The sequence below is a fragment of the Lactuca serriola genome, chromosome 8, assembly GCF_051521515.1.
Source record: "Lactuca serriola cultivar US96UC23 chromosome 8, Lser_US96UC23_V15, whole genome shotgun sequence".
Lineage (NCBI taxonomy): Eukaryota > Viridiplantae > Streptophyta > Magnoliopsida > Asterales > Asteraceae > Lactuca > Lactuca serriola.
Genome location: NC_136415.1, coordinates 180,741,302 through 180,753,696, shown reverse-complemented (window position 1 = coordinate 180,753,696; position 12,395 = coordinate 180,741,302). Strand labels below are relative to the sequence as shown.

At 31.2% G+C, this 12,395-nt stretch overlaps 1 protein-coding gene and 1 pseudogene across 3 annotated transcripts; one reads left to right on the top strand and one right to left on the bottom strand.

The window, feature by feature from the left end:
* Positions 1 to 1,856: 1,856 nt before the first annotated feature.
* On the top strand, positions 1,857 to 7,897 carry LOC145066957 (phosphoinositide phosphatase SAC7-like). Of its 2 annotated transcripts, none has more exons than XM_079014193.1 (20): positions 1,857 to 2,255; positions 2,920 to 3,000; positions 3,326 to 3,453; positions 3,567 to 3,658; positions 3,902 to 3,963; positions 4,482 to 4,534; positions 4,632 to 4,665; positions 4,860 to 4,940; positions 5,357 to 5,463; positions 5,606 to 5,692; positions 5,890 to 5,967; positions 6,047 to 6,117; positions 6,207 to 6,305; positions 6,388 to 6,487; positions 6,571 to 6,679; positions 6,773 to 6,845; positions 6,983 to 7,076; positions 7,199 to 7,291; positions 7,374 to 7,440; positions 7,522 to 7,897. In XM_079014193.1, the coding sequence occupies exons 1-20, from the start codon at positions 2,108 to 2,110 to the stop codon at positions 7,647 to 7,649; spliced, it is 1,785 nt and encodes a 594-aa protein (XP_078870319.1). In that variant the 5' UTR covers positions 1,857 to 2,107; the 3' UTR covers positions 7,650 to 7,897. The 2 variants fall into 2 exon arrangements, with proteins under 2 accessions (XP_078870319.1, XP_078870318.1); XM_079014192.1 differs by having other exon boundaries at positions 3,326 to 3,462.
* A 2,890-nt stretch (positions 7,898 to 10,787) lies between these two features.
* Positions 10,788 to 12,143, bottom strand: LOC145069855 (dehydrodolichyl diphosphate synthase 6 pseudogene; annotated as a pseudogene). Its single transcript, XR_013689700.1, has 2 exons — positions 11,987 to 12,143; positions 10,788 to 11,725 (listed from the first exon to the last, which is right to left on the bottom strand). The product of XR_013689700.1 is annotated as a dehydrodolichyl diphosphate synthase 6 pseudogene (transcript).
* Between the last annotated feature and the right edge of the window lie 252 nt (positions 12,144 to 12,395).

Sequence of the window (12,395 nt, the reverse complement as noted above, 5' to 3'; positions counted from 1 at the left end):
CAAAAATGACTATTTAGACCAAACAAAATCCACCTTATGCCCACATAAAACAACAAACATAATTTAGGGACTGATTATACCAATTCTGAAAATATTGTAGGGTTAAAATGTCATTCCACAGTTTTTGTGAAAAACATTTGTATTTTAGAAAAAGACAATGATTTCTAGGGTAACGAAATTTGTTCCATATACATATTTAGTCACTTAAGTTTTTTATTTTTATTTTTTATACACATCTTACCATTGAAACTTGTTTTTGATGTTTAAAATATACAATTATGACGTAATATTCGGTCGTAATAATTTATTTTGAATACCATAATAAAGTTCAATGGTAAGACATAAAAATAAATATCTTAAATGACTAAATATTTATAGTGAACAAATATTTTTATCTTTACGAATTATAATCACATACAAGTAATTTATAAATATTTGGGTTATGAATTATAATGGTAATATAGTTTATGTTTTGTTTATATTTTGTCCTTTTAGTTTTTTATTGTCTATATATTATCATTGAACTTGTTTAGACTGTTCACATTACATCCTTATGACCTGACCGATTGGTGTAGGTAACATACTTTAGGTTTCGTTCATATTTAGTCCATTACATTTTTTATCCATATATTACTATTGAACTTGTTTAGACTGTCCATATTATATCCTTGTGGACTTGTTTTGACTGTTAACATTACATCCTTGTGACGTGGTAGCTTCGGGCGTCTTTTATGTTTGCATTGAACTGCATTTCTACTAGTCCGTATGAGAGGTGTTTCAGTTTGAGCTTGATCCTACTCAATCTTTCATTTTCTATAAACTGTCATAACTCATTTAATTGAAGTCGAAATGCCATGATTTTTTTTCAACACATAGTTTGCTGTGTACTTCATTTTAGACTATATAAACACCTTATTTGGTTACATGTTGATTGAGTTATATAGGTCCCGAAACATAGAGTATCAAAGCTGAATTTATGTTATTTTCAGCCTTGAATTTATTTTTTGTACTTTATTTTAGACAATATAAACACCTAATTTCTATATATAGCGGGTTAATTTTTGATGGTTGATTTGATATTATTTTAATCATTTGGGCTCAAAACATTAACTAGTTGTACCAATTGCATAAGGATGTGTACCCATTCCAACTGAGCATTTAACAAAAAAATAATAATAATAATAAACAGAACCGATGTAGTCTAACCGGTTCGGTTATCGTTCTCATTATTGGTCTAGATTGGTTTCGGTCGAAACCGGGTTCGGTCCGATTTAGGCCGGTCACTCACCCCAATCCAACTAAGTCTCATTGGTTTGTCAACCTTTACATGACCAACTACCTAATACTATGCATGCTCATCAAACAGCGAGACCGGTCCCAAAAAAACCAAACCGTTTCTCTAATGATATGAATAAACTATTGTAAAAAAGAGTTAATGACTTATAAGGTAACATACTTTAGATTTTGTTCACATTTGGTCCCTTATGTTTTTTTTGTCTATATATTACCATTAAATGTGTTTGAACTGTTCACATTAGATTTTCATGACCGGTTAAAACATACGTCAGTCGGTATAAAAAATAAAAATGTAACATGAACGGTCCAAACAAATACAATAATAATATAAGAACAAAACATAACTTAAAAAGATTAAATGCCCAATAAAACCTATTCTATGTTCCTTAATAAGTTTATCCTTAAATATTTTTCAAAATTAGTTTTTATCAAAATATTTTTTCCTATTTTTATAAGCTATTCACATTTGGTCATTTTGGTGATTAGACTATTATAAAAATTAGGGTAATAAACTTAATTAACTTTTAAGACTTGAACATGAATTATTGATAGATTTGATTATCTTTCCAATACTCTAACGTGGGTAGCACAGAGACATAATTTGAAGCATCTGGTTCCTTCATAAGCATTCAAGTTCTTCAAGATCTAATACAAGCACTTCCATTAACAACCGGCCGGCCGCTATACACATTTCTCTTCATTGATTCTTCACTCTCTCTCCCATCTCCGTCTTCATTTTTTCTCCTATCTGTTTCCATTTAATTCAATTCTGCTGAAACTGATAGTTACGAAGGGATCGGAGGACAAAAAAATGTTGGCCAAGGCAGATCCTTCTCAGAAATTGTATACGCGTATGAGATTATGGGAGTATTCTGATCAATTTGTTGTGGAGCCTAGTGATGGTTCTTCTGGATCTTGTTTGGCAATCAGTCGTCTTAATGGGGCCCTGACTCTCCTTGGTTTGTTCTCGATTTCGTTTCTTTCTCTTCGATTTAGAACTTATTGATTCTGTATTGAAATATCATGTTCTACGAAACTATAAATTTGGTGGAGGGGTTTACCTTAATTACAGTAAGCCACGAGATTTGATCATCTCACAGTCACATCTGCAGTAGAATAAGTGCCTATGCTGAAGAACTATTTGCAGTTTGTAATTTAGTTTAGTAATTAATGATTTCTTGTACAATATACTACTCGATTAGAGTAGAATGTTTTCCCTCATTTTCATAAAATTGCTAGACAATTTCCATCTTGTGATGTCTCTATGAATTTCAACATTTCCTCTTTTGTTAACCTAATTCACCAATTATGATAGCTACTTGGAATAGATGTATGTAGCATCCGAAGTCATTGAGCTCTCCCTAGTTTGTAAAATTGCAATAAACAATAATGTACTTTTACTAAATTTCTAATATGAAAAATGGACTTCAAAATTCATTATTTTAACCAATGACTGTTTTAGATAATTTTGAGAAGAGAAACTTGAAAAATGGTGGTTTTATTAACATTTTCTGAGATCTGGATGATTTTTATAATGATTTTTATTGTTGTTGATGAAAGTTATGTGGTTTATGATTATTATAAATCTTGGCTAATGTTTTATTACTGTTTCATTTTATGTAGATGAACTTCCAAACTCTACTGGCCACACTCCAAAAGTTCAGACCATTTTTGGTGTTGTTGGGATGCTAAAGCTTTTGGCAGGTAGGATGATATATATATATATATATATATATATATATATATATATATATATATTAATTGATTGAATATCTGTGTAATGCCTACTTGCTTTTGGATTTTGTTTGTAATAATCTGTCTAAGCATGCTATATAATGACATAAGTTTGATTAAAAATAATAAGGATTTGCATTATTCATGGATCAAGTTAGCAGTTTCTAGTTTTTTTGGGTAAACTGATTTTGATTTTGATTTTGATTAGAAGTAGCTGTGAGAAAACTGATGATTGAGGTAAATGTAAAATTACCTAAGTGTCCCTAGGTTTTAAGCAGCTGTTTTTCCTTTTCAGGATCATATCTATTTGTCATATCTGAACGTGAATGTGTTGGATCCTACTTGGGTCATCCCATTTTCAAAGTTTCAAAGTTAAAAGTCCTTCCATGTGATCATTCAGTGAAAAACTCTCCTGAAGAACAGGTGAATGCAGTTATGAAATGAACTTCTCTTTAAAATTTTTAATCTGTTTGTTTGTTTGTTGTTATATTTATAATTTACAGTATATTTAATATTATATAATCTAATTCTGGCAGAAAAAGACAGAGTCCGAGTTTTCTGCCATGTTAAAAGTTGCAGAGAAGACTCCTGGCCTCTACTTTTCATATGATGTTAACATAACATTAAGGTTCATCTTTTTTATAAAATATAACATGCCTAATGTCTTTCCTTTCTTTTTGACACTAAAGATTTGATAATCTTTGTTGTGAGCTCTATCGTTTTCTTTATGGGGTAAATTTCAATAAATTAGCAATTTACTTTCAAGAAAATTTACTTGAAAACCTATTTTTAGAAAGAAGATTTGTTTTTAAACTCTAGTGATCAAATTAGAAATGAAGCGAACCTTTTTCTGCCATTTTTATCTTTTCAGTGCACAACGGTTGAATGACTTGGGTGATGAATCGAGGCTTCTTCCTCTTTGGAGACAGGCAAGTGTTCCCTTTTAAGTAGAGGGGGTAATTTAGTCAATTTATGTGAAAACGAGTCAATTTGGGTTATATTTTTATCGATAAAAAGATAGCTGGAAAGAAAGTGGATCTAATAGGTCGAACAAGTTAAAAGTTGCTCAAAGTATAATCAAATGTTTACAACCTCCTAAATCATTTTATTCAAAAAACTAGATCATTTTTTTTAATAATAGTTTCCAGTCACTATATTTAATATATAATGGTTTATGAAGTTATGAAATAGAAAAAAAGTTAACAGGTCAACCCAACCCGTTTGACCCATTTCTTTTATATGCTTTTAATTGTATCTACACCCATGCATATCTATACAAAAATGGTGCTTTTTGGCATAAAGATTGCCAATTTACATTTTCCTATTTTATATATATATATATATATATATATATATATATGTATATGTATATATATATATATATATATATATATATATATATATATATATATATATATATTATACAATTGTAATTTATGTGTCACAGGCAGAGCCTCGTTTTCTTTGGAACAATTATATGTTGGAAATTCTGATTGATAGCAAGGTTTGTTTTTTTCACTAACTTTGAAACATGTCTAAAAATCTAATTTCTTCACCTTTCATAAATCTGAATACCTGAATTTACCATTATCTCCTTGCAGCTTGACAAGTACATGCTTCCTGTCATCCAAGGGTGTATCCTTTTTAAAAAAAAATAATAATAATAGAATGAGTATGAGTGTGTTATGTGTGTGTATGTGAGTGTGTGAAAGAGATAGAGAGCTTATAGTTATCAATTTCTATAAATGTGGGAGAATTGCTACATCTGTCTCCATTTGGGATACATTATTAAATCATAAAGTTATTGTTTTTCCTCAATTTATAATCAGCTTTTCAGAACTTTCAGTCAACTATTGGAAAAGATACAATAGATGTCACCCTCATTGCAAGAAGATGCACTAGGAGAACTGGTATGTATGCTTCTCAACTAAAAATACAAATTATAACATTTTATTATAGCATCTTACTTTCATTTCTTCATATTATAACATTTTACTTAGAAAAATCTACCAAATTACAGCAATGCCACCCAAATACAAAGCCATTTTCACTGCTGTAATTTGGGTAGGTTTTTCAAAGTATAACAATGTCTGTGATAAGAAAATAAAATTAAAAAAATACAATGCTATAATGGGTAGTTTTACTTTTTTTCAAAAGTGCAATGTCTTAGTATGACAAAAACTGAAACTACAATGTTGGAATAGAAAGAAATGGATACGTTTTTTGTTTCTTGCATTTAACCCTAAATTAAATTAAGAAAATAGATTTTTAGGATCACAAGTCAGTTTTCTTAAAATATAAAGTTGTAAATAATAAATATACACAGGTACACGAATGTGGAGAAGAGGAGCTGATTCTGATGGATATGTTGCAAATTTTGTTGAAAGTGAACAAATTGTAAAATTAAATGGATTTACAGCATCATTTGTACAGGTATATATATATATATATATATATATATATATATATATATATATATATATATTTGTTTCTTAACTCCATTGTATAAATCTTTAATGTATTTGGTGTTAATCCATTATTATTATTATTATTGTTGTTATTATTTTTTTTATAGGTCCGAGGATCAATACCATTTTTATGGGAACAAGTTGTTGATTTGACATATAAGCCTAAGTTTCAGATTGTGAAACCTGAAGAAGCAGTGAGTATATAATACACAGCATTTTACTTTCTTACATCTGTTTATTTTAACATTCACCTTTTTTTTTTTTTTTTTTTTTTTTCCTATTACATTATTTTACTTTGAAAAAGAAATTAAAGTAGGATGTTATAATACACAAAAACATATGAAAAAAGTTGCATTTAGTTTCTTACTTACACTTAATATGAACTCTGAAGCCTCGAGTTGCTGAGAGGCATTTTCTGGATTTAAGGAAGAAATATGGAAATGTCATAGCTGTTGATCTTGTCAATAAGGTATACAATATATATAATTAATATTAAAATGAAAAGTAAACATGAATAATTTTTTAACTCATATTTATTTTTTTATTAGAGTGGTGGTGAGGGGCGTTTATGTGAAAAGTACGCCTCTTCAATACAAAATATTCTTAGTGATGATTTGAGGTAACAATAAATAAATGTCACTCTTATTTATTTAATGCTATAATGAATAAATAAATAAATATATTAAAGTACATTGCTATTTCTTGTAGATATGTCCACTTTGATTTCCATAAGATCTGTGGACACATTCATTTTGAACGCCTATCTATCCTTTATGATCAAATTGAGGAGTTCCTTGTTAACAATAGGTACATTTCATATTAATAACTTCTGTAGAATTTAATAAACATTTTGTTTGTTGTTTGGATATTTATTTGTCAAAAATCATAGGTACTATTTATTAAATGATAAGGGTGAAAAGATTGAATCCCAAATTGGAGTTGTAAGAACTAATTGTATTGATTGCTTAGATCGCACAAATGTTACACAGGTATATTATATCTTATATCTCTACCTTTTTTTTTTTTAATATAAATTTATAAATCTTGATTATTTTTGTTTTATTTTTTGTAGAGTATGATTGGGCGTAAAATGTTGGAACTCCAACTTCAAAGGCTTGGTGTTTTTGATGCTGAAAAAAAAATTAGCTCTTATCCTAATTTTGATGATTGCTTCAAAATATGTAAGTATTAACAAAATTCCTCTTTTAATCATGGATTTGTAGTCTCTTTATTATATATAATAATATGTAAAAAATCATTTTTTTATTTTTCAGTATGGGCAAATCATGGAGATGATATAAGCATTCAATATTCTGGCACCCCTGCTTTGAAAGGAGATTTTGTCAGGTGCATTTACATGAAATAGCAATGCAATTTCATTTGATTTCTTTACATGACAATCTATCAGAAAGATATAGAATTTTTTATTGTAAGGTTGATAAATAATTTATATAATTGTTTTTTTTTTTTTTTTTTTTTTTAAGATATGGAAAAAGGACAAGCCATGGACTTGTTAAAGATGGTATAAGCTCCCTAACGCGCTATTACCTCAATAATTTCATTGATGGTACAAAACAGGTAACTTTATTTTTTTCTAAATACAAAATTATTAGCTTCACTTTTTTTTTTTTTTTTTTTTTTTATATATTAAGGAATTGTACTTCATTAGACATTAATCTTTTAATTAATTAATTATTTAGGATGCAACGGATCTATTGCAAGGACATTACATTGTTTCCGTGTCTCGAGACATGGCTCCAAAAAAGCCAAAAAAGAGGGTCGAGTCGTTTGCTGTGAGTATAATTTAAAAAATAATTATGGATTTTCGGTTTTGCCTTTTTTTATTTCTAATATTGATATTGTTTTTTTTTGGAGTCTTTCCCTCTTGCTTTTGCATTGATAGCCATGGGATTCTTTTTCGCCATGTTGTCACTAAGGCAAGGTGAGTTGGTTCAAAACCCCAATTAATCAATTTTCATATTTTCAACTTTTAATTAATTAATTTTTTTATTTTTTTTTGTAGTTCGGAATGATATTTGGCAACTAGTATTTTCCCTATTTTGGGGGGGATTAAGTTTAGCGATAGCAGCATTTGTGAAAGCCAATGGTCGGGTTTTCTGTAATCGACCCCGTCTACACATACCTTCATGATATGATTTTGGCTTGCAACCGAAGAACTCATTTTTTGGCCTCTTTGAAGACCTTGTTCATTCATCGTATCACACATATAATTATGTAATACTTTTTGTTGGTTTGAAATTGTAGGTATTAAAATATTAACTTTTTTCTTCTTTTATTTTTCAAATATGTAAGTCAAATATTGGACTCGGTTTTATCTTCTATCTTGTACAATGATTTGTTTTGATAAAAACATTTGAAGGAACTAAATTTTGGAATGAGTTAGTGTGTTGATATATATATATATATATATATATATATATATATATATATATATATATATATATATATATATATATATATATATATATATATATATATATATTTCCTTTCTTGTTACTTGTAGCAAAAGTATATAAATGACTTGTCTTGTTTTTGGACCTTGCCAAAATGATAGGGACCATTTTGCACTAATTCAAAAACTCATCTAACACCCTCACCTCAGCTTAACGAGTTAACTCCCCTACAAGGTGGATTGATATGATAAAGAAACATCTCTTTATACGAGTTTCTGACATACTGGCCAAATGCTCGACAAGGGGGAGTAAACCGGTCGTTGAGGGCTACAGTTAGCCAGGGTTTGGGCATGCCCAACAAATCAAGCAGTTATTATCACTTTTGGGCTTATTTTTTTCGTTGATTTTTGATGATTATTAGGGTTTTGTTGGTTTATTTCATAATAATTAGTTTCTTTTTAGCATTAGGATCCATAATACTAAAAATTGAAATGCTAGTTTTTTATTTTATTTTATTTTTTTTTTTATCTTTTTTTGAAACGGAAAATATCTAAACCTACTTCTAAATACCACCTATGTCTCCTAAGAGACTTGAACCCATGACTTCTCATTTGAGAGGATCACTCTTGACTACTAGGCCAAAGGCCTTTTGGTTTGTTCTTTTCATCATGAGTTGATTAAAAAAAATCTTATGAGAAAGTTATAAATTACTTCTTTTAATGATTCTATTCGTACCCTCCATTTAGATGCACCATATGGTGGACAAATATGTGTAGTTGGCCCCACACACATATGTCCATCATAGAAAGTGCAACCAGTAACGATTGAGATACCAAATAGTAGCACCCGAAACTCACCACCTAAAGAGTAGTGATTATTCTTGAAAAGAGTGAAGCTTAGGTGTTATTTGGTTTGCAAAATGTTACTAAAGGAATTGAAATTGGAATTGAAAAATGAATCTGTTAGGAATTTGAATCAAATTCCATATCCTGTTTGGTGACGACGGCGGTGGTAGTGGTGAGTGATGGTGACGGCGGTAGTGGTGAGTGATGGTGACGGCGGTAGTGGTGGTAGTGATGGCCGCAGCGGTGGTAACAACGACGGTGGTGTTGGTGGCGACGATGGTAGTGGTGGGTGATGGTGGTGGTAATAGCCGTGAAGGCGATGGTAATGGTGGTGGGTGATGGTAGTGGTGGCGGGTAATGGTAGTGGTGGTGGTGACAATAGTGACTGTTTGTGGCAGGTGATGGTAGTGGTGGTGGTGTTGGCAGTGACGGTTGGTGGTCGGTAGCAGTAGTGGTGAGTGTTCGTTTTCTAATAAGTAAAGAGAGTGTTTTCTTAATTTTCCACTTTCCTTGATGAGAAGTAAATTTTTCCATCCAACTTTGGAATTAATTCATTTTCTTCCATATGATGGAAAATTTATTTCATTTAGGAATCCATTTTCTCTCTAAGTCCAACCAAACATATGAATTAGAGGGAATCAAGGCTGACTTTATTTGTATTTGACCAAAGATAGGGCTTAGGGCCCCCGCTTCTAAGGGGCCCCATTTAACCCAAATAGTGAATCCGGATTGCTAGCCCTTACGCACGCCAATTTTGTTCTTTTTCTTCTACAAGCTACGACGTTTCTTCTCCATTCTCGATTTCGCGGACTCTAAATCAGTGAATCTCTTATTAACGATCATGATTCTAGCCTCCTCCATTCTTGGCTTCTCCTGTTCTCCAACAACAGTCTGATAACTCCTTCTCAGTTCTCACGATTTGTAGTTTTGTAGGCAAACTCCATTGTTCAAAAACCAAAACATTACAATCTATGAATATGATCAATTATTAGGCATCATTCTGATCTCCGAAGGAAAGATCGATTATTGTCATCTACTCATCTGATTATCTATCACTGACGGTAAACTACATCAGTCCATTGTTCAAAAATTTCTGATGTTTACCAAACTCAAAGTTCACTGTTACTGTGTTACACTGCGATGGTATTTTATATTTTCAGTTATACTTTGTGAATTTGTGAATTATTCATTGGTCATTGATTACAAGTTTATGATATAGAGTAATTGTATTCTCAATCCGTTTTCTCTTTATTTTTAGTTTTTATTTTTTCACAAAATGGTATTTTTCTTTTCAGTTTTCCAGATTTGATCTTTCCAATTTCCATTATCTTGTATACTTCTATTCTCAAATCTCAAGGCAGCAAGTTGCAGGTATAATCCTAAATCCTAACCCATCTTGGTGATTTGTTCATTGTTGATTGTTATTATTAATCAAATAATTAATAATTATGTTTTAAATTTTTCACAAAAAAATATACATAATAAAAAAATTAACTCTGCCATTTTTAAATTTTTTTAGTTTATTATTGTCGATCGCAAGCCTGAATAAATGATAAAGGTTTATAACATTAAATATAATAAATGTAAAAGGACCCCAAATTGTTGGTTTGCTTAGAGCCCCCAAAACCGTTCCTAAAGAAAATTAAAATCATTTTCCCTCGAATTACAATCATTTTCTACCAACCAAACGTGCCCTTAGTATTTTTCTTGACTATATTCCCTCCCATCATAAGTTTTGGACTTTAATCAACATGTGGGTGACTTTAGTATCCTCCTATATTTGGAAGTAGTGAACTACATTAACCAAAACATAACTCCTCTTGCTAACCATGAAGGAAAATATGATATAACTCCACTAGTTTAAAACACAAGATCCATTAACAACATTAGTATGTAAGCGATTTTAGGCATAATTTGATGAAACGTCTTACAAACCTAAATTGATATGAACCAACATAGTAAAATTACTTTAAACTTAAACACCTTATTATAAGACACTTTTGGGCATATAAAAGTTGCAAATTACAACAGATACCAACGTAGATTTATTTATAGAGAATAGAAACCATAATAATAATAATAATAATAATAATAATAATAATAATAATAATAATAATAAATAACGTCGTAAATCAAGCATCCTTCTTTTTCTTCTCCAAATAGAAATAATTCTTTTGGTATTTCAAGATCGCCCAAACAACATGTCGGAACCCCATCTCCGGCCATAACGCCTTCGGAGAATACAACAAACTGTTACTGGTCTGCCACAGCAAAAAGTTGCTCAGCCGCGTCTCGCCGGAGCTCCTCACCAGAATATCAGGATCCGGTACCACCCCCATATACATCTTCTTCTCCAAATCCACCGCTTTGATCACCTCCTCCTGCTCCTCCTCCTCCACTTCCCCAACTTTCCGGCGACTTTTCTCCTCGCAAGCTTCATAAATAGAACGCGGGATTTCATGCGACGAAGCATATGCCACACATACCAAAAGATAAGTTTTCGTGTTCATAGCCGTTGCTTCCATGGCCTTCTCCGCCGCTATTCTCACCTGATCAGAAAGCCGATTCAGATCCCCAATAAACAACACTCGGATTCCATACCGATTCACCATATCTAATTCTTTCAAAAACCCTTGGATTTTTTCGTGCATTAGATCCATTACGTATTGGACTTCATCTGGGCGTCTGTTGAAGTTATCGAGGCTGAATGCGTAAACGGTGACGTACTTCACTCCCATCTCGTAGCAGTATTTTAGCAGCGACATGAGTGCTAGGAATCCGGCTTTGTGGCCTGCACCTTCTTCGAGCTTCCATTTTTTTGCAAATCTTCGGTTTCCATCCATGATGAACGCGATGTGTTCTGGGATTGGACCAGATGATATCACTCGAAACAAGAATCGTCTCATGATGTGTAATCCCCCTACGAACCTGCTAACGACGCCAGTTGTTCTTTCTTCTTCCATTTTTTCTGTCAACAATCAATTAGAAACAGGATTGAAGACACATCAAAATTTGATCATGATAGATATCAGAATTTTTTTTGTCAAATTATAGTTAAACACAGTGCTGATATACGTTTATGAACGAAAACAATGGAGCTCAACACTGTAATAAGGAAATTATGTGTAATCATAAAGAATTGAGCTGCGATCATCCAACAGTTAAGTCTCTGTTTGATGTCGTTCAAGCAAGAATTGAAACAGAGTATGGAGAATTATAAAGGACTTACAGTGATTTAGTTTATGTTAGCGATGGATATCACTGGTGAAGAAGAGAACCCGCTTATTTCTGTTCATAAAAATAACTTTCAAATTCATGATATATACTCAAAGAGACAGGGGTAGAGAGAAATTAGTGAAGGAGATTAAATGGGAGATAAAATTGTTCAAGAACATTCCTTGGACCGGTCATCAACCTCATATATACACCTTAACTAAATTATCCTAATTTTTGTGAATAACATTTTCACAAAGAACATGTAATATTTATAAAATTAAAAATATTTGCAACATCTGTCCAACAACTTATTGGCTACTGTGTAGATGATATTGAACGAACCACACAATAATAATGTGTGCTGTGTATATTTATATTAAAAGATTACAATAGTATCTCATATAATAATGAAGAGATAATAC

Bases quoted from the DNA above. Each gene is read 5' to 3' on its own strand.
- LOC145066957 (XM_079014192.1), top strand. From the start codon at position 2,108: ATGTTGGCCAAGGCAGATCCTTCTCAGAAATTGTATACGCGTATGAGA. The intron at 3,659-3,901 runs GTTCATCTTTTT...TTATCTTTTCAG, and splicing joins GATGTTAACATAACATTAAG to TGCACAACGGTTGAATGACT. The intron at 4,666-4,859 runs GTATCCTTTTTA...ATTTATAATCAG, and splicing joins GCTTCCTGTCATCCAAGGGT to CTTTTCAGAACTTTCAGTCA.